This window comes from Symphalangus syndactylus, chromosome 24, assembly GCF_028878055.3.
Source record: "Symphalangus syndactylus isolate Jambi chromosome 24, NHGRI_mSymSyn1-v2.1_pri, whole genome shotgun sequence".
NCBI classification, from domain to species: domain Eukaryota; kingdom Metazoa; phylum Chordata; class Mammalia; order Primates; family Hylobatidae; genus Symphalangus; species Symphalangus syndactylus.
In genome coordinates, this window is record NC_072446.2 from 39,327,937 (window position 1) to 39,348,739 (window position 20,803).

General features: G+C 47.5%; 1 protein-coding gene and 1 long non-coding RNA gene across 3 annotated transcripts in view; one reads left to right on the forward strand and one right to left on the reverse strand.

Annotated features, from left to right (window-relative positions):
• LOC129474319 (uncharacterized) overlaps positions 1-20,803 on the forward strand; it is a 33,762-nt gene that overhangs the window by 11,602 nt on the left and 1,357 nt on the right. The window contains exons 2-3 of the long non-coding RNA XR_008654517.2: positions 9,331-9,577; positions 13,145-13,367. This is a non-coding gene — a long non-coding RNA (uncharacterized lncRNA). The remainder of the gene's footprint in view (positions 1-9,330; positions 9,578-13,144; positions 13,368-20,803) is intronic.
• On the reverse strand, positions 1,040-20,665 carry BPIFA2 (BPI fold containing family A member 2). Of its 2 annotated transcripts, none has more exons than XM_055265542.2 (9): positions 20,532-20,665; positions 13,138-13,309; positions 9,364-9,508; positions 8,251-8,358; positions 6,883-7,035; positions 4,235-4,316; positions 2,794-2,857; positions 1,855-1,932; positions 1,040-1,228 (listed from the first exon to the last, which is right to left on the reverse strand). In XM_055265542.2, exons 2-8 carry the CDS (start codon positions 13,292-13,294, stop codon positions 1,892-1,894), a joined length of 750 nt encoding a protein of 249 aa, XP_055121517.2. In that variant the 5' UTR covers positions 13,295-13,309; positions 20,532-20,665; the 3' UTR covers positions 1,040-1,228; positions 1,855-1,891. The 2 variants fall into 2 exon arrangements, with proteins under 2 accessions (XP_055121517.2, XP_055121516.2); XM_055265541.2 differs by lacking the exon at positions 20,532-20,665 and adding an exon at positions 14,230-14,280.

The following is a 20,803-nucleotide window of genomic DNA, read 5'->3' on the forward strand; positions in this document are numbered from 1 at the left end:
GAAGCCAGGATGTCACCTCTCTGAGCCTGGGCCCTCTTTGTGCCTCAGTGTCTTCATTTGTAGTAAATTCAGGGGTCCTACAGCTGTGGATTCAAAGCCTGGCTCTGCCCCTTGCTCACTGTGTGACCTGGAGGAGTCACTTTGCCTCCGTCATCCTCAGAGTCCTCCTCTGTCAAATGAGTGTGATAATGGCTCTCCTGGTGCATGGGTGTGGTAAGGAATCAATGGAGCCCGTGAAACGCACAAAGGCAGTCCCCCATGACGTGTTGCCGTGAGCAGCATGATGCCGTCTCTGCCATAGCCTGGTGCAGCATGGGCCGAGCTGCATTCTGGAGTGCGGATGGAGGGGCCTTGGGTGGAGGGGGAAGCTGTTCTCCATAGGATAGGTGAGCATCCCAGGGTTCTCAACCTCACTAGGGAGGCTGGGCCTCCAGGCAGCCTGGCAGGTGGGTGCACAGGCTCTTAGGTGATGGGAGGGGTGGGTGAGGGTGCTACAGACTGAGAACTCTCAGCACCACCTGGAAAAGACATCTCTGCTCCAGTGGGACCCCTAGAGGGCAGCAGGGCTAACAGGGCAGGTGGAGATGGGGCCACAGGCCTCTGACCCTGCATCACTCTGCCTTATACTCCTGACTCCAGTCAGGCTAGGTGTCCCCTGATTCTCCAAGAATCCTCAGGGCCCCTGGAGAGGAATGGAGGAAAGCGCTGGGTGGGGCTGTCCCCAGAATGTGACTTTCCAGTTCCCATTGTCTGTCTGGCACAGAGTAGGTGTTCACTACCTACCTGTTGAATGCGTGAATGGATAGATCAGGGGTCTGCTATTGCCACAGACTGGCTGTGTGACTTGGGCTAGTTTGTTGCCCTCTCTGTGTCTCAGTGGCCCCCTTTATAGAACCGGGAGATGGGGCTGGATATTCTCACTGAGACTTCTAGCTCTGGATCCAGGTCTCTCCCACCCTAGTTGCAGCCCCCAACCTCCCTCCCCAGTTCCCACCAACAAATCCCAAATGGAGGGAGTGCAACAAGCCACACAGAAGGGTGCAGAAATGGGCCTTTATTGCCAGGGGCAGGAGAACATGTGTAGAGGCTGCTGTTCTGACTGTGAGGAGAAGGGGTATCTGGGAAGGTCCTTCTGGTGGGACTCAGGCTTTCACGCTGGTTAGGTGGTGGCAGCAGCTTCCCGGAGGGAGATGCTATAAGGGGGCGGGGCAAGCCGCTGGGAACCAATCTGGAATGAGACCATAGGGGGTTAGGACATTTGCAGCTAGGCTGCCCTTACACCCAGCTGTCAGTCATCCACTGGGCACTTGATGGGACCCAAGTTGACCTGGCTCCAGTGTCCCAGCTCTTTCCCACAATACCCCATGTGGTTTAAGTCCTGGGAAGAAGAAACTGGCACCTGTGGTTTGGGGTCTTTCATTGGCACCTGGCACTGACTCATCTTCATTCCCCTCACCCTCCTTCAGAACAATGGCAGATGTGAAAAGATTGATTGGAGGCCACTACTGGAGTCAGGTTCAGGGCCCAATATGTGATCAGAATCATGGATCCATTTGAGGCCAAGGTTGGGGCTCAGTCTGTGACCAAGACTAAGGCTCAGTCAATAACTGGCATCAAAGCTCAGTCTGTGACTAGGATCCAGGCTCAGTCTGGGGCCAGAATCAGAGTTCAGTGATTAAGGCTCAGTGTTCAGAGTGTGACCAGAATCAGGGCCTAGCCTGGGATGGAGGCCAGGTCTCAGTCTATGACTGAGATGAAGGCACAGTCTTCTAACACAAAAAGAAGGGAAGCCGTGCTTGACTTTTGCTTCACCATAGGCCCCTGTGCATTGGGGCACAGAGCCTGGCTCCTCACCAGCATGCACCACAGTGGTCCTCCTCATTCATCCTCTTCAGATAAGGGTTTGCAGCTGGGTTTCGTGCTGAAGATTATCTGAAGAAACAAAATCAATAGCAGGCCTTAGTTTCTGCCACTGGAAAATTGAATAGAGACCAGACTCCAAAAGATGCCGCTCTCCAGCCGGTAACCTGACAGTTGTGGGACCCCAGGGATGTTGCTCCACTTCTCTGAGCTTCAGTTTGTTCATCTGTAAAGTGGGTACAATGACAGTACCCACCCCACAGGGTTGTTGGAAGGATCCAGTGAGATAGTGTGTACAGAGCACAAAGTGACTGCCTAAGGGACTGGACTTGTGGCTATTTCCTTTCTTCTTCTCCTTCTTTTTTTTTTTTTTTCTTTTTTTGAGATGGGGGTCTCACTCTGTCACTCAGGCTGGAGTGCAGTGACATGATGTCAGCTCACTGCAGTGTCCGCCTCCTAGGCTCAAGCAATCCTCCCGCCTCAGCCTCCTGAGTAGCTGGGACTCCAGGTGCATGCTACCACGCCTGGCTAATTTTGTATTTTTTAGTAGAGATGGGGTTTCACCATGTCACCCAGGCTGGTCTCAAACCCCTGAACTCAAGTGGTCTGCCCATCTCAGCCTTCCAAAGTGCTAGGATTACAGGTGTGAGCCACTGCGCCTGGCTGACTTGTGGCTGTTTTCATAGAAGGGTCACCTCCAGGGTCTTGACAGCTTTACTTACTCCATTTCTCCCCAGCAACCCCAGCCATGCCTGTAGACCCAAAAGCCAAAGGGAGCCCCCAGGTGCCTGTGGAGGGGAAGCCATGGCTCCCAATTTGCTTAGGACAGTGGGTCCTTCTGCTTCTCCAGGGTCCCCTGACCAGAACTCCTTATGGGGTGGGCACAGAGCTCCATGCCTGCCTCAGAAGGTCCCAACTTCCCCATTGACTTACCGATGACCTGCTGAATGACATTCACATTCAGGGAGTGGATGAAGATGCGGATCAGTGGGCATATCTGACAGCCAGAGAGAGGAGGAAGAGGAGGGTCAGGAGAAGGAGGAAGAACAGATCATTCTTCTCAGCTGGGAACAAATTGCTTGCCACCCACAGAGGAGCTCATTTCTAGGGATCTTAGAACCTTTGAACCTTAGGATTTTATTTTGTTTTAATTAATTTTTTTTTTTTTTGAGACAGAATCTCACTGTCTTGCCCAGGCTGGAGTACAGTGGTGCAATCTCTGCTCACTGCGACCTCCACCTCCCAGGTTCAAGTGATTCTCCTGACTCAGCCTCTCAAGAAACTGGGTTTACAGGCACGCGCCACCATGCCTGGCTAATTTTTGTATTTTTAGTAGAGACAGGGTTTCACCATGTTGGCCAGGCTGGTCTTGAACTCCTGACCTCAAGTGATCTGCCCACCTTGACCTTCAAAAGAGCTGGGATTACAGGCATAAGCCACCTCGCCTGGCCTGAACCTTAGGATTTTAGAACAATGGGATCCCAGCGGTCTTAAATCTGGAAACCCTAGGGCGTTAGAATCCTAACACCTTAGAACACTAGAATTCTAGGACCTCAAAAATCTACATTCTAGAGTGTTAACATCCTCATGTTGAACTTTGGAACCCTGGAATTTTAAAGGGTCAAATGGTGCCCTGAGGCATTTGCCCTGAGGTTGTAGAGCAGAGTATCTCACGCTCTTGTGTGTACACAGTTCCCCGCAGATTGCAATTCAGCAGGTCTGGGGTGGGGCCTGAGATTCCGCATTCCAATCAAGCGCCCAGCTGAGGCTGAAGCTGATGGAGGATCGCTTTTGGAATATAACTAAACTCCAGTTCAGGGGGTCACAGAGCCATCCGGAGGATTTTTCTTTTATAAACCCACATTCCTGGGTCCCCTTCCAGAATGACTGATTTAGAATCTCTGCAATTTGGGGCCTAGTAATCCTGCACATGGTACCTATGGTTTTGGATGATGCACAGATGGAAAAAAAAAAAATTAAAACTATTTTATAAGTCCATTGATTGTATGATATGTGATATTAATTTTCTATTTTTGATAGGGATATAAAGTTTTATTTTCAAAAATAAATGCTTCTAAAGAAACGTATTTAAGTAGAATTGTGTTGAAGATGTTAGCTACAAAAGCATATTGGTAGTGCGTGGATATGGTGAGTGGCTCAAGTTTGGAACCTGGCAATTTCAGCTAATGTCAGGTCTCTGTTCTCCCCTGCTACCCACCAGGCTGATTAGTAGAGGAGGAAGCTCCAGCTGACCTCCTAAGGAGAAGCTTTCACCTCCGAAGGAAAAGGGCTCAGAGGATACAGCCAGGCCTGCAAATTCCCCCACCTGCCCCCACCAGGCCTGGATCTGGGCCCCAATGAGTGGGAGACTCACCTCCTTCTGCACCAAGGAGGATATGCTGCTTTTCAGCGTGTTGATCACGCTATTCAAGAAATTGTTGATGATTTGGCTGTGTCTGGAAAACACAGGGAACTGTTAAAGTCTGGTCAAGTGGGCAAGAGATGGGGGAACTGCCAAGAAGTTGAGGGGGGGAATACTGTGGAGTCAGATAAACCCCAGGGACACGGAGACACCTTTCTAACTACAGACAGAGCCTCCCATCCACATGGATCATCACTTAGAATCCCACATCTGACCAGCGGCTCACCCCAGTGCCTCATGAAATTCTCAGCACAGAGACCTTATTCGTTCATTCATTCAACCCATATTTACAGAGCACCAACTATGCACCAGGAACCTAGCTGGGCCCTGAGGATACCGAATAAGCAAAGTACAAACATCCCCTAACCTGGTACCTAAACATTAAGGGTCCAAACATACCCTAATGTGGTACCTAAACAAATCTTGCCAAAGTTGGCTCCTCCCACCTTCAACTCTTAGTATAATTGCCACCTCCTCAGGGCATCCCTCCCTGACTACTTACCTAAGAGAGAGCTTTGCTATCACAGTGCCCAGTTAAGGGTAATGCTTTGTGCAGGACTCATATTTCCCTGGAGCGTTCTTTACTGATGGACTGAATTTGGGTTGGACTGGATCCAAAGTGCAAAGAAAAGCCCTGAGAGGATTTGGAGCTGTAGAGTGGTGTCATTTCATAGATGTGGACACAGATCCAGGGCAGCTTAGCTTTCCCTTAGGTAAGCTCCGCAAGAACAGGGACCTTGTCTGTCATCACCAATCAGTTCTCCACAGCCCAGAATGGTGCCTGTCTGGCACATAGCAGATGCTCAATACGCTTTTTTTTTTTTTTTTGAGACAATGTCTTGCTCTGTCACCCAGACTGGAGTGCAGTGGCACGATTTTGGCTCACTGCAACCTCTGCCTCCTGGGTTCAAGCAATGCTTGTGCCTCAGCGTCCCGAGTAGCTGGGATTACAGGCACCCGCCACCATCCCCGGCTAATTTTTGTATTTTTAGTAGAGACAGGATTTTGCCATGTTGGCCAAGCTGTCTTGAACTCCTGACCTCAAGTGATCCACCCACCTCAGCCTCCCAAAGTGCTGGGATTACCGGTGTGGAGCCACCGTGCCCAGCCTCAATACATTTTTGGCTGAAAGAATGAAAGAAGTGAACATACAATTAAATATATATTGAGAACTTGTGACAAGTGCTTTAAAGGCAAGAGTTAGACTCTTACGAGAGAGAATAGGAGGAGCCCTGTGAAGGCCCTGAAGGATGCAAAAGTCCATCAAAGTGGAGTGAGAAGAAGGTGCTCTACGTAGCCAGAGCACCCCATGCAAAGGTCTTAAGCTGGGAAAGAGCCTATCTGAGACACGGCACAAAGGCCACTGTATCTGGGCACAGTGAGTAAGGGGAGGGTGCAGGGATACAAGGGTGGGGCCAGATCAAACAGAGCCTTCATGACCATGGGGAGCACTTGGGATTAAACCACAAGTGCAAAGAAAGGCCCTGGGAGGATCTGAAGCTGCAGAGTGGTGCCATCTCACAGATGTGGGCATAGACCCAGTGCAGCAGGATGGAGTCCCTGAGGCTACTTGGGAAGATAGCACCCAGCCAGGCTCCGGCCTCTGAATTTACACCCTGGCCTTCGCAACTCACATCAGGCTATGGAAACTTTCTTTAGTTTTCAGGTGTCTTTGAGCAACCTGTGTTCAGATCCCTTGGTGCAGGGCGAGTGGAGTGTCCTCTGCTCATGGCCACTGGGGCTGATAGCTGAGGACCCAGCTTTGTTCCTGGCAAAGGCCAAGTAGCCCCAGCCCTCAGCTTCTGGGTCGTTCATCCTTTCCCAGCCATCGGCCAGCATCACTCTCCTTCCACCCTCTTGCCTGAGTCAAACCTGCTCTTTCAAGCACAGAGCTTAAGATGTAGATTTTGTGGATTAAAAGGGATCAATGAGTCAAATGGAGAGGACTAAGTTTTCAAGATCTCCTTTCAGGAAATTTCCACTGGGTGGAGGACGATTTGGGGACAATCTGAAATTAGAGCCCGTGGCAGGCACTTACTCTCCCCTCTCCCTCCCAACTGGAGGCAAGAAGGTAAATATAATTTTATCGTTATTATTATTATTATTGAGGGACATTACATAACAATAAAGGGGACACTTCTCCAAGAAGTCATAGCAATCCTAATGTGCATGCACCTAACAACAGAGCTCCAAAGGGTATGAAGCAGAAACTGACAGAGTTGAAAGGCGAAATGTACAAATCCATGATTATGGTGGGGAGCTCAACACTCCAGTCTCAGTAATAGAGGGAACCAGCAGGCAGAGAGGCAGCATGTTCCAGGCTGTGCTAAATATTTGTATTTTCTCATCTGGTCATCTCAGAAGCCTATGAGTAGTAATTATGAACACCCCCAGTTTACAGATGTGAAAACAGCCTTGGGTCAAGTTGGTGATAAAGTTACAAGTTAGTGGCAGAGCTGATGTCTAAACCAAGGTCAACATGACTCCAGAGCCTGAACACTTTCACCACTAGGCCTCCTCTTAGGTATAGGACTAGAGCTGAAATTAGGGGTCCTCAAGTTCCCTGAGAGCCCAGCTCTGCTAAGATGAATGGGACTTACTTGTCCAGCAAGGAAAGTGAGATGCTGGTTGGGTCACTGGTGCATTCTCCCAGGACGGCAACAGGCTGGTGTGTCTGGGGATCAGTATCAATTCTGACTGCAGTCAGGAGGTCCAAGGAGGCTTTCAGGTTGATAATCTGGCCAATGATGGGCCTGCAGGAAGTTAGATGCACAGTGAACAAAGTCTAGAAGTTCCTGCCTGTTGCCCAGTTGGGTTCCTCCACCTGTGTGGACATGAGTCAGAATGTCTATGTGTAATGTCAACATGGCCCAGGTAATGTCAACATGGTCCATATCCTCTATGAGATTTACATGTTTATATTAGGGGCTTCTTCGCCTGGCCACTGGGTTTAGCTCATATGAATTTTTATACGTTACACTAATAGGTAAAATAATAATAGTTAACATTTATTGACAACAATTTGTGTGTAGGTACTTTAAAAAAGTATTTTAGCGGGATTCATTTATTACTATCCCTATTTTCTGAATGAGGAGACCTTGGTACAGAGAGGTTAAGTAACTATCCCAAGATCTCATAGCTAAATAATGGGTGGCATCATTAGTGCACGTAGTTTACAGAAGTGCTTTCACATATGCTCATTTCTTGTCTATCTCCTTTAAAATTAAAATTTTTTATTTTTTGTGAGACAGGGTCTCACTCTGTCGCCCAGGCTGGAATGCAGTGATGCAATCAGGGCTCACTGCAGCCTCAACCTCTCCGGCTTAAGCAATCCTCTTGCCTCAGCCTCCCAAGTAGCTAGGACTACAGGCGTGTGCCGCCACACCTGGTTAATTTTTGTATTTTTTGTAGAGACAGGGTTTTGTCATATTGTCCTGGCTGGTCACGAACTCCTGAGCTCAAGCAATCCTCCCACCTCAGTTTCTCAAATTGCTGGGATTACAGGTATAAGCCACCACTCCCAGCTAAACTTAAAAGAGTTTAAACTTATATTTTGCACACACACACTTTATTATACACTGTGTATTATTGTATGAATTTTTCTGTAATGGTCACTGCAACTTAGAGAGAATCTTGACAGACAAAATAATGCTGGAGGAAATTTTGCCAAAGAATGATAAATGTTTGTTTTCTCAACTTGTCAAATTTTAAAACCAGATAAATGTCATGATTTCAAAACTATATTCAATGGAGCATTGTTTTTAAAAGACACTTGGTTATGGCCAGAGTTCTCTAGAACATTTTAAGGGTTGAGATCTTAGACCCAGAAGGGTTCCCTCACTCACAGATTGGGAAACTGAGACCCAAGGCCACCCAGCAGCAGGAGGAGGTGCCTAATTCCCAGGTTGGGCATCCATCGGCCAGGTTGCACTGCCTTTCCCAAATGTCAGATTCTAGTGCATACTCACCCGGCCACAGTGACATTCGCGGTGACAGGGAAGCTCAGGTTAAGGCCTTTGCCATCATCGATCGGTTCAGCTTTGACATCCAAGATGAGGGAGTCTCTGATTTTCAACCTGTGTGAAACCCACAATTCACCCTCGTCACTCCTCATGATAGCCACTTGCCAAGCACTTCCCTGGGCCAGCCTCGAGCTGAGCGCTTGGGTCTCGTCAGCCTTGCCTCCTTTAGTTCTTCACTATAGCCCTGTTCAGAGGTTTGATTCTCTCCATTTTATGGCACAGCACACTGAGGCTCAGGCTCGTGTGATTTTCCCCCAGATTCCTAGGGGAGTAAGTGCCAGAGGCAGATTTTGAGGCCAGAACTGTCTGACTTTAAAAGTTCATGAGTGGGTCCGGGCACAGTGACTCACGCCTGTAATCCCAGCACTTTGGGAGGCCGAGGCAGGCAGATCTCCTGAGGTCGGGAGTTCGAGACCAGCCTGACCAACATGGAGGAAACCCCGTCTCTACTAAATATACAAAATTAGCCGGGCGTGGTGGTGCATGCCTCTAATCCCAGCTACTCAGGAGGCTGAGGCAGGAGAATCGCTTGAACCCGGGAGGTGAGGCTATAGTGAGCCAAGATTGTGCCATTGCACTCCAGCCTGGGCAACAAGAGTGAAACTCCATCTCAAAAAATAATAATAATAACAATAATAATAATAAAAGTATATGAGTGGATCCACTGCCTGGGGTTATGTGGCAAAGACTCCAGTTTCCCTTCCCCTAAGGGGATCTGGGCTTTTACCCCCAGTTATATATGGAAAAGAAAAGTTTTATTCCTTGGAAAGGGACTTTGTGTACCAGCAAACAGGTAGAGGTAAGGATGAATATAACCTTCACCCTGACCCTGAAATTAAAGAACGCGGAAGCCCGAACCCATAAGATGCCCAGATTGACCCTGTAGCCCTGCCTCTAATTTACTCAAGCTCTGGTGGGTCTGGCCTCGCTCAGACCGCCTTGGCTCTGTGGGAGGGAAATGAGGCCTGTCCATCTGTCTTTCATCTTAAACTTACCTCCTCAAAGATATGTTTTGCCTTTTCCTAGAGCAAAGATGTCCACCCTGAAGCACCAACTCACCCAAAAATGTCCGTGTTAGTTGGAAGCAGCTTAGAAATGACATTGTTCAGCAATTTCTCAGCTTCCTGGGCCTTCTGCTTGGCCAGTTGCCAAGCACTGGATTTCTGAAGCACCCCTAGGTCGACCTTCAGTTTCTCAAGGACGCCTGCCAAAAATAATCGCCATTTTGTGTCATGCACCACTTACGAAGTAGCTGCAGTGCTCCAGGTACCGGGTAAGACTGTTTGCCTATGTTATTTCATTTAATCTTTATAACAACTTAGTGAAGTAGATATTGTCATTGCCTGCTTTTTTATAGCTAAGGAAATAAAGGCTCTAGATGGTTAAGAAATGTGTCTAACCACACAGCCAGGGAACTCTTGTTTCCTCCATGCTGCCTCTGTACTATTAATAATATATACTGATTATTTATCAACAGTGCAATCAACCAATTGGCCAGGCAATTGATACTGATTGTACACCAGTGTCTAGGAGTGACTTAGGGGTCTATTGTGCTATGTTAGATGCTCACGTGAGTTTGAAAAACCAGAAAGAATGAGAGAATACACTCAAGAAATGAAAAATCTAGAAGCAAGGAGAAAAAATGGCTCCAATCCATGAAACTGGCAAATGAGAGTCCCAGAATGACAGCTTTGCAGCAGGCCCACAAAGCAATAATTGTTACTATTATTTTTTTAACTTTAAGTTCCGGGATACACGTGCAGAACATGCAGGTTTGTTACATAGGTATACATGTGCCATGGTAGTTTGCTGCACCTATCAACCCGTCATCTAGGTTTTAAGCCCCACATGCATTAGGTATTTGTCCTAATTCTCCCCCTCCCCTTGCTCCCAAGCCCCCAAAGGGCCCCAGTGTGTTGTTCCCCTCCCTGCGTCCATGTGTTCTCATCATTAAACTCCCATTTATGAATGAGAACCTGCAGTGTTTGGTTTTCTGTTCCCGTGTTAGTTTGCTGAGGATGATGGCTTCTGGCTTCATCCATGTCCCTGCAGAGGACATGATCTCATTCTTTTTTATGGCTGCATAGTATTCCATGGTGTATATGTACCACATTTTCTTTATCCAGTCTGTCATTGATGGGCATTTGGGTTGGTTCCATGTCTTTGCTATTGTAAATAGTGCTGCAATAAACATATGTGTACATGTGTCTTTATAGTAGAATGATTTGTATTCCTTTGGGGATATACCCAGTAATGGGATTGCTGGGTCAAATGGTATTTCTGGTTCTAGATCCTTGAGGAATCACCACACTGTCTTCCTCAATGGTTGAACTAATTTATGGTCCCACCAATAGGGCAAAAGTGTTCCTATTTCTCCACAGCCTTGCCAGCATCTATTGTTTTCTGACTTTTTAATAACTGCCATTCTTACTGGTGTGAGATGGTATCTCATTGTGGTTTTGATTTGCATTTCTCTAATGATCAGTGATGATGAGCTTTTTTTCATATGTTTGTTGGCCACATAAATGTCTTCTTTTGAGAAGTGTCTGTTCATATCCTTTGCACACTTTCTGATAGGGTTGTTTGTTTTTTTCTTGTAAATTTGTTTAAGTTCCTTGTAGATTCTGGATATTAGACCTTTGTCAGATAGATAGATTGCAAAAATGTTCTCCCATTCTGCAGGTTGCCTGTTCACTCTAATACTAGTTTCTTTTGCTGTGCAGAAGCTTTTTAGTTTAATTATATCTCATTTGTCAATTTTCCATGCTCATGGATAGGAAGAAACAATATCGTGAAAATGGCCATACTGCCCGAAGTAATTTATAGATTCATTGCTATTCCCATCAAACTACTATTGACTTTCTTCACAGAATTAGAAAAAAAAACCTACTTTAAATTGCATATGGAACCAAAAAAAGAGCACATATAGCAAGACAATCCTAAGCAAAAAGAACAAAGCTGGAGGCATCATGTTACCTGGCTTCAAACTATACTACAAGGATACAGTAAGCAAAACGGCATGGTACTGGTACCAAAACAGACATATAGACCAATGGAACAGAACAGAGACTTCAGAAATAACACCACATGTCTACAACCATCTGATCTTCAACAAACCTGACAAAAACAAGCAGTGGGGAAAGGATTCTGTATTTAATAAATGGTGCTGGGAAAACTGGCTAGCCATATGCAGAAAACTGGAACTGGATCCCTTCCTTACACTTTATTAAAAAATTAACTCAAGATGGTTTAAATACTTAAAAGTAAAACCCAAAACCATAAAAAACCTAGGCAATACCATTCAAGACATAGGCATGGGCAAAGACTTCATGACACCAAAAGCAATTGCACCAAAAGAAAACAATAATTCTTATAGGAGGAGGAGGACAAAGTGTCTTTATGATAGGTCTCTGGAGAACAGGGGGATGAGAATAAATGTCGTGACTGGGTGTGGTGGCTCACGCCTGTAATCCCAGTACTTCAGGAGGCCAAGGCAGGAGGATCACTTGAGCCTGGGAGTTCGAGACCAACCTGGGCAAAATGGTGAGACTCCATCGCTACAAAAAATGTAAAACTTAGCCAGGTGTGGTGGTGTGCACCTGTAGTCCCGGCTACTGGGGAGGCTGAGGTGGGAGGATCAGTTAAGCCCAGGAGGTTGAGGCTGGCAGTGTACTCTAGCGTGGGTGACAGAGTGAGACCTTGTCTCAAAAAATAATAAATGTCATGATAGATACAGGATGATGCTCATGAAAATAATTAAGTATATATGAGAAGAAAATAACTCAAGTGAGAAACAACAGGGTAATTACTAACTTAAGGAAAAACAAAAGACTATACTGTATAAGAAAAGAGATGTAATCATAATATTGTAACTTGGCTCTGTAATGGACGATATCTACCTAGTTATAATGATTCAGAGAATGACACTTTAAATAAAATTGGTGATATAACTACATCTGATCGTATAACTCACGAGGTGACTTTGGTTTAGACATTGCTGTCTCTGGGCCTCAGTTTTCTCAGCTGTGAAATTAGAGTGTGAGTCCTTTCTGCATCTTTGAAAGTTACCTAAGCCCTTGACAAGGTTTGAAAGGCAGCCATTTGCAGAAGTTACCTCCTCCTACAAAAACTGTTTTTGATGTGCTGCTAATGTTTCCATAAAACGAAAAGAAAGCCAAGTTATTTTAATAGGTTAGCATAAAAAGGAGGTATAAATAAATATAAAGGTAAGTAGCTTTACAGATACTAAGGCTAGGTAGGGATAATTTCCTTAATTTTCACTGAATTAACACAAGTCAATAAAAGAATATTAAACAACCCAAAAGAAAAATATGCTAAGAATATAGACAAAATCCTCAAGTTAAAATGTGTAAGTACATAGTAAATATATGAAAAAAGAAGAGGGCTCCTTCATAATTAGAGGAATGCAAAGTGAAATAAGTTATAGCTTTTCATCTGTGAGACAGGCAGAATATTTAAAGTTGTCCATACCCAGTGCTGGAAAAGGAGTGGGAAAAAAGGCACTCTCGTAGACTGTTGGAGAAAGTGTTAACATAGGAGATTATTTGTCAGCAGCATAGTTTTTGAACTTTTGAAATCCCACATGTAGGAATTTATCGTATGCACGTTTATCAGGATATAATATGTAAAAGGATGTTCACTGTGGCATTGCTTGTTTCTAGAAAGATAAATGAATGAGTCAGGAATTGAATAGCCACTTTTCTCCGTAAACCACCCATAAAGAGTAGCCCCTGGTGGCAGCTTCTGGTAATGCAGGCATAGTGTTTAGGAGGCTAATTTAGGTGACACTGTTCATCACCCTTGTTTATTTACCTTTAAGAGTATTGTCAACTGTCTCAAGTCCATCGTGAAGAACAGGTTCCAGCTTATCCATGATATTGCTTAGGTCATTGCCAAGATTGTCAAGAAGAGACTCTGAGGTCCCAGTGAGCACGCCGCACAGGAGAAAAAGTTTCCAAAGCTGAAGCATCTTTTGTCTTGACACCTGGACAGTCATGGGAAGAACAGTAGTGAGAATTGCCCAGAGGCAAATGGACTCTTCAGTGAGTTCCCATCACTCTTAACATTTAGCATTCCATTAAGATAGATATGGTTATTTCCTGTTTTACAAATGGGCAGCCAAGGTCAGAAAGCTACAGCAACTTGCCCGGAGACACACAGCCAGTGAGCAGAGGAGCTGGGATTTGAAAAGTCGAACTTGACTCCAAGCCCATACTCTTGACACAAAGTTCCTTTTCATACGCTGTCTTCTCTGCCTAAAATATTTTTCTTCTTCTTTACTTTTCCACTTATGTCAATTCCTACATCATGCCCTCTGTGAAGCCTACTGTAGGCCCCTCCTCAGATTCTAGGTTGGGGGAGTCCCACCTTGCTGCCTTCATTATCCTGATCAAGGTCCTGGGTAACACTTCCCTCATGATTTGACCACCTTTCCTACCAGGCTGTGAACTCCTTAGGGGAAGGACTGTGACTTATTTTACTGTCGAATCCTCAGGCGCCAGTAAAAAGCCTGCACCTAGTACAGTACAGTAAACGAATAAATATTTGTTGAATAAAAGTATGAACAAATCAGTGGAGACCACCTCATGATCCTGCATTGTCCATTAGTTTGACACTTATTTTAATATAATCTATAGATCTCTAAATTTGCTCTGATTTGCTATTTGTCTTGACACCCAGACAGTCATGGGAAGAACAGGAGTAAGAATTGCCCAGAGGGAAATGGAATCTTTAGTGAGTACCCATCACTAACTTGCTATTTAGAGCAAATTTAGAGATATATTGATTATCTCTGCTATATTCAAAATATTAGCTACCCAAGCAATCCCACCCCTCTGCCTCTTGCCACCAAAGCCTTCTGAAGACCACCATGTGTGGTGCCACTGGGGGAAGCACGCCACTCACAGGTTTAGAGGAGGATGCTCATGAAATCCTTGCCCCCCTGCACAGTCTGCTGGGATTCTGCTGAATGGTGGCAGCTCTTATATGGTGGAGATGGGATGGAAGGCTGCCCACAGAAGCAAGCCTTGGTTCTGGGATCATCCAAGGACACTCCAAGGAAAATAACCCCTCTCCAGGATGAGCAGGGAGAGAGATTTCCAACCCAAAGGTCACCTAGGATGCTTGAATTGAAATGGGTGGCTATGGAGAGGGCTTTCTGCCAAGACTAAGACCAGGTCCTCATGGAGCCTGCAGCTACCAAGGGGGTAGCTTGTGGGTGAGGTTTGGGGAGAAGACCAAGAATGAATGAATTGGAGAATGTCCTGGCAGGAGGACCCATAATGACCATCCAGTCTAACTCCGTCATCATTTGGAAACTGAGGCTCAGAGAGGGAAAGCCACCAGCCTGGGGTCATTCAGCAAGACAGGGACAGAGATGGGTCTAGAATTGTGGCCCACAAGGAGTCAGACAGCCTCCCAGTGGACAGCGTCCTGCCCCCAGGGGTCTGCTTCCGGCAGGGGCAGCAGATGCCTGGCAGCTGCTTGTGCCGACACTGGGCTTGGTGTCCCTAAAGGGCACTTTAGATGCATTTTTCTGTTAGTCTTTATGAAAACTCTGTAAGGCAGGTTTTCAGAGCTCCATTTTCCAGTTGAGAAAGCTGAAGTTCAGAGAGGGAGGTGGCTTGTCCATACTTGCAAGGACAGGAACCAGGCATTTGGGCCACCAGGGAAGACCCTTCCACCCATATCAGGCTGGGGTCAGTTAGCAGAGAGGGAGAGTCCCTGGGCCTGAATATCCTGTTTTTGCTTTGGCCACTGATGTTTGGGTTGGTTGTAACGCCTGCTGCATTTGGCCTGTGTCAACCCGGAACAGCACAGGAAACTCGGGTGGGTGCCCACTTGGCCTCAGGCTGGGAAGGACTGGCACAGAGCTCAGGGTCACCGTGGGTCTCTGCCGTTCTGCTCTGCAATTCAGCAAGGACCTGGGGGGCCTGTCCTCAAAATGATGCAACCAAGCAAAGGGTGGGACAAGGCCAGTGGCTCCAGGAGCTGGCTGTTCCTATGCTGACCATGGCTCCACTGTTACAGCACAGAGTCGGGCGGCTGCAGGGAGAAGGTGACGGCCAGGCCCCAAGAGCCCAGACCATTAGACCCCTGCTGTGGTCTTGAATGGTTGTCATATCTCCTTCCCTGGCTGCCTGACACTGGGTTCTGCAAACGTCTGAGCCCCGCTCTTCCCCCAGTTGTGAAGCACAGAGCCAAGGGCAGTGCTGAAATCTTGTGAAGGCAGTTTGTCCCAGCCCAGGAACACAGCCCAGGGTGCTGAGCATGATGCAGTGACCTCGAGACCTGGTGTTGGCCCAGGCCTCAGTTGCCTCATCTGTAAAATGGGTAAACACCCTGTTCCTGGATCTCAGAGGCATGGTGGACAGGCAAGGATCTAGGAAATCAAAACGATGGTGAGGGGCTTTGAGGGCAGTGCTCAGAGCCTGGCACTGGACTTGGGCTGTCCTGGGCTTGAATACTCGCTCTCTGCTGGTTGCTGGCCGTGTGACCTGGGCCAGAGACTGCACCTTGCTGAGCCTCAGGCTCTTTGCCTGTGAAATGGGACTAAGAACAGTGCTCACCTCATGGTCGTGCTGTGAGGTCAAAGTAGTGTAAGACCCATGAAGGTTTAGCATAGGGTAGGCCCTTGATGCACAGCAACAGTAAAGATGGCGAAGATGATGCTGATGAATATGTGCACATGTGGTCCCGGCTTACGATGGTTTGACTTCAATATGTCAACTTTACTATAGGTTTATTGGGACACAATCCATCATAAAATGAGGACCATCTGGCCAGGTGTGGTGGTTCATGCCTGTAATCCCAGCACTTTGGGAGGCCAAGGAGGGCAGATCACCCGAGGTCAGGAGTTCGAGACCAGCCTGGCCAACATGGTGAAACCCTGTCTCTACTAAAATTACAAAATCTAGTCAGGTGTGGGGGCAGGCACCTGTAATCCTAGCTACTCTGGAGGCTGAAGCAGGAGAATCACTTGAACCCAGGGGGTGGATGTTGCAGTGAGCCAAGATTGTGCCACTTCACTCTAGCCTGGACAAAAGAGCGAAACTCCGTCTCAAACAAACAGACAAAAATAAAATAAAATGAGGAGCATCTGTCATAAGATTAATATTATATAATATATAATATATGGTCCTTGGTGGGTGGGGAGGTCAGGATCCTCAGAGGTCACCCGAGGTTCAGGCTGGCTGGTCTGAGTCATTCTGGAAAGAGAAGCAGTGACAACTCCTCCTGTGTGCTCCTCCTCCTCCTCTTCTTCCCTCTCCAGGTTACACAAAGTATTCTCATATGGAAGATGTTTGCCTCTTAGGGACAAAGGCCCCAGCCATGAGGGTCGCGAGATGAATTTCTTATTGAAAATTCCCAGCAAGGCATTAAAGATTAGCTGTGCCAAGACTAGGACATTCTACCCCCCGGCGTGACTGCTAATCCCCAGCTGGGGCAGCTTCCTGGTCCCACTGGCCCAGCCTTAACCTCCCAGCTGGTATCTTTTTCCATACCTGGCTCAGTGCCCTGGCTAGAAACAGCCTAAGAGGTCACGCAGCCTACTGAGACCAGAGAAAGCAAGTGACAGGGCTGGGGTTGCACAAGGGGCCAGCCAGGCTGGGGGGTGCTCAGCTGACCAGACTGCCCCACTGACCTTCCTTCTCCCCGTGGACAGAAGCAGCCCCCACCCTTTCTCCAGATAACAAACACACAGATGTGCGCTCCCATCGCACCCATCAAAGGTAATTGCCTTATTTTGCTAGTAAAATTGCTGAAAGGCTTGTCACCATTTTGCCTGTGAAATCAGTCAAGTACGAATCATCCATCCAATTTCTAGTAGGTCCTAGTTTCTCACACTTGAACTGCCTACTCAGGAATTCTGGGCAAATAAGAAAGATCAAAGCAACAAAACATGTTCACACATTACTGTCCTTCCTATGACTGCTAAATAGAGCAATTAATAACGTTGTCACAATGTTACAGTCTGAAGACCTTTAATTCAACTTTTAGTAATTTTGACTTTGCTGGGTTTTCTTCTGATTTCGGAGGTGACACATTTTATTCTTTCAGCTCTCAAGTATTTCCCTAAGTCTCGGATTCCACATCTGGACACTAATAGACCCCCCTCACGTCCTGCCCCTAGAATATGGAGAACCACTTCCTATGGACTGACTGATGGAGGGGGCCTTGCCCCACTGCAGGCTGGAGTCTTCTTCCTCCTGTCCCATGGAATGTTCCCTGAATGCTTTATCCAACACTCCCAGAGAAAATTTAAAGGAGTTTTCACCGGGTCAGGGTGCTCCCCTGGGTCCTTTGAAGTCTGGGCACCTTGTCTTCCTTCACCTTCGTTTCCCCAGAGCTGGCACAGGGTCTGGTCTACCGCAGGAGTCAAATGATGTTTGTGGCAGGAAAAAAGGTAGAAAGAAAGGAAGAAGAGAGAGACAAGGAGGAAAAAAGAGGAAGGAAAGAGAGAGGGAGGGAAAGAAGGAAAGAGAGGGAAGGAGGGAGGGAAGAAAGGCAGGAAAGGAGAGAGGGAAGGAACAAAGAAAGAGAGAGTGAGGATCTGGAGAGAGAAGAGAGGGAGGAGAAGAGGAAGAGAAGAAGGGAGGGAGGGAGGCCAGCCACATCCCACCAGTCCCACTCTCTGAGGGCAAGACCACACTATCTCCAAGGTCCCAGTACCCAGCACAGGGTCTGGTTCCCCTCATGGGCACTGACTTTCTGTCTTCCCCAGATGGGTGGGCCTCTTGACATGAGCGAACTCTCTCGGTCCCTCCCTGTTGTCACCTCACTCCCTGGAATTTGGCCCCTCAATCTGTCTGTGCCCTGTCTCATCTTCCAGATCCTCCCTGCTAAAGTGGGCCTGGCTCTGTACTTAGTCATCTGTCCATTTATTTATTGTTCATCCACTTTACAAGTGCAAATTATTTTCTGCTGGAGCCACTCATGCTTTTGACAACCCTTTATTGGGCACCCCAAGCCCTGTGATGGAGTCAAAAGATGTCTGAAGCTCAGTCCTTGTCCCAGAGACAAGCCAACTCCAGGGCAGTAGGTGAGCTCTTTCGATTGGCCCATGTCTGGCAAGAAGGCATAGTCTCTCCATTTACTCCTCCCAGCAACCAGAGGCAGGGACTGTCTTATTCCCATTTTATAAACAAGGAAACTGAGGCACAGAGAGGTTAAGGTGTATTGCCTAAGGTCACACACCTGGTAAGTGGCAGAGCTGGGACTTGAACTCAGAAAGCCTGGCTCCGGAGTCCATGCTCTGAGCTACTCACAGTGCACTGCCATTTATACTATATATATATATATTTTTTTTTTTTAAAACAAAGTCCATCTCGGCTCACTGCAACCTCCACCTCCCGGGTTCAAGTGATTCTCCTGCCTCAGCCACCTGAGTAGCTGGGATTACAAGCGTGCACCACCACACCCTGCTAATTTTTGTATTTTTAGTAGAGATGGGGTTTTACCTTTTGGCCAGGCTGGTCTCAAACTTCTGACTTCAAGTAATCCGCCCACCTTAGCCTCCCAAAGTGCTGGGATTACAGGCATGAGCCACCGTGCCCGACAGCACTGCCATTTATATTCTAATCGTCAGAATCCCCCCGGGGCTGTGTGGGTCCTTCCGATTCATCTCCATTGCGCTAGCACCCCCAGCCCCAAGCCTGTGTGAGAGAAATCCCTTCATAAAAGCTTACTGGTTGAAGGGATGTAGGTTAGCCCTTTCTCCTCCACTGGACTGGGGCTCCTTAAGGTTGGGGATCATGATTCTGCCATCTGTGTGTCCTCAGCAGCCAGCCTGGGGCCTGGCTTTTGGTGGATCCCAGTAAATACCACAGTTAATTAAAGTGAAAAAAGCAAGTTAATCCACAGACTGAATAGATGAATGTAGGAGATGAGACCCAAAATCAGCAAGAAGAGTCCTTCCTTCCCTCCACCCACCCATCCTGTCATTCATTCATTCATCACACACTTACGGAGCGTCTCACCTGGGTCCTGTCCTATGTGGGGCTATGGGCCCCACAGAGCACCCCCACATGTGTCCGCCCTCAGACCCCACTGGCAGGGGCAGAGGCCAACACGCACACTGACAATTACTTTCCAGAAAGCACGTGCAGTTCTTGCAAATTTTCTGTGCATTGATGGCCCCAAGCAAATGGGGAGCTGCTGTCCCTGGCACAGTGCCCAGCCCTGGCGAAGGTGCTTCCTTTAAGCACTGAATGGGGTCGAACTGAGCACTTTGGGAGTTGAAAGAGGAAGTGCTATGACACTGTGAGGTAGGCGGAGACAGATCATATAGAAGACAAATGATGAGAGGATTCCAAAACGTGGCTAAGTCTGGGTATATTTGTCTTGCAGGGGCTTTGGGTAACCAGCCAGACCTCAGTTTGGGTCCTAATCCTGCTGCTTTCTGGCTGTGCGACTCTGGAAAAGTGACATTGCCTCTCTGGGCCTCCATTTCCTCATTTGCAAAATGGTGACCATAATCATCTGCCTGACATAGCTGATCTGGGACTTAAGCCTGGACAAGAGTTAGCCCAGTGCGGGGCACATCATAAGTGCTCAGGAAAGAGAACTCAGAAGTGCCGTGCCCAGCGGCAGGATTAAGGGTGGGAAAGAGGGCAGAGCCTCATTCCAGACTCCGCCACCGGCCAGCTGTGTGATGTTAGGCAAGGCATGGCTGCTGTCTGAGACAGTGTCTTCTGCTCTCTAAAATCGGTGCTAATCCTGGCCAGTAGGGACTGGGGAGGCATTAAATAAAAGGGGGAATGCAGAATCCTGGAGCATTGTGTGGTGGCCACTCAATCAAAAGGGGGAATAAAAACCACCGGAGAGGCTGGGCACAGTGGCTCACGCCTGTAATTCCAGCACTTTGGGAGGCTGAGGCGGGTGGATCACCTGAGGTCAGGAGTTCGAGACCAGCCTGGCCAACATGGTGAAATCCCATCTCTACTAAAAATACAAAAATTAGCCGGGCGTGGTGGCAGGTGCCTGTAGTCCCAGCTACTCGGGAGACTGAGGTAGGGGAATCACTTGAACCCAGGAAGCAGAGGTTGAAGTGAACAAAGATCTCACCATTGTACTCCAGCCTAGGCGACAGAGCGAGACTCCTCTCAAAAAAACAAAAAAACCAAAACCGTGGGAGAAGTACCATAGCTCCTTGTCTTTTCTTCTGGGACCCTCGAAGGACTTGTGTCTGTGGGGTCTTGGCTTACCACCTCTGTCAGACTTCTCTGTTTCTGCTGGACAATTCCCAAAGCCTCCTCTCTGGCCTCTCAGAATTTCTTTGCATCAACTCTTCCTGGTGCCAAGGGCTAGGTCTGAGGATGTCACCCCCCCTGCAAATTCTCCCCATCCTGCAAGCACCTCTTATATAAAGCCTTCATTGAGCCACCCAGCTGACCTTTTCTCACGTTCTGCCTTGTCATTTTTGAACAGGTGTCTTCCTTGCCTACACACCCACAGCTGTCTCTCCTGCATTGTCAAC

Coding starts and splice junctions, on each gene's coding strand:
- BPIFA2 (XM_055265542.2), bottom strand. CDS start 13,294: ATGCTTCAGCTTTGGAAACTTTTTCTCCTGTGCGGCGTGCTCACTGGG. Junction 9,509..13,137: donor AGTTGACAATACTCTTAAAG/GTAAATAAACAA, acceptor TATTTTTGGCAG/GCGTCCTTGAGAAACTGAAG. Junction 4,317..6,882: donor TCACTTTCCTTGCTGGACAA/GTAAGTCCCATT, acceptor TGTGTTTTCCAG/ACACAGCCAAATCATCAACA.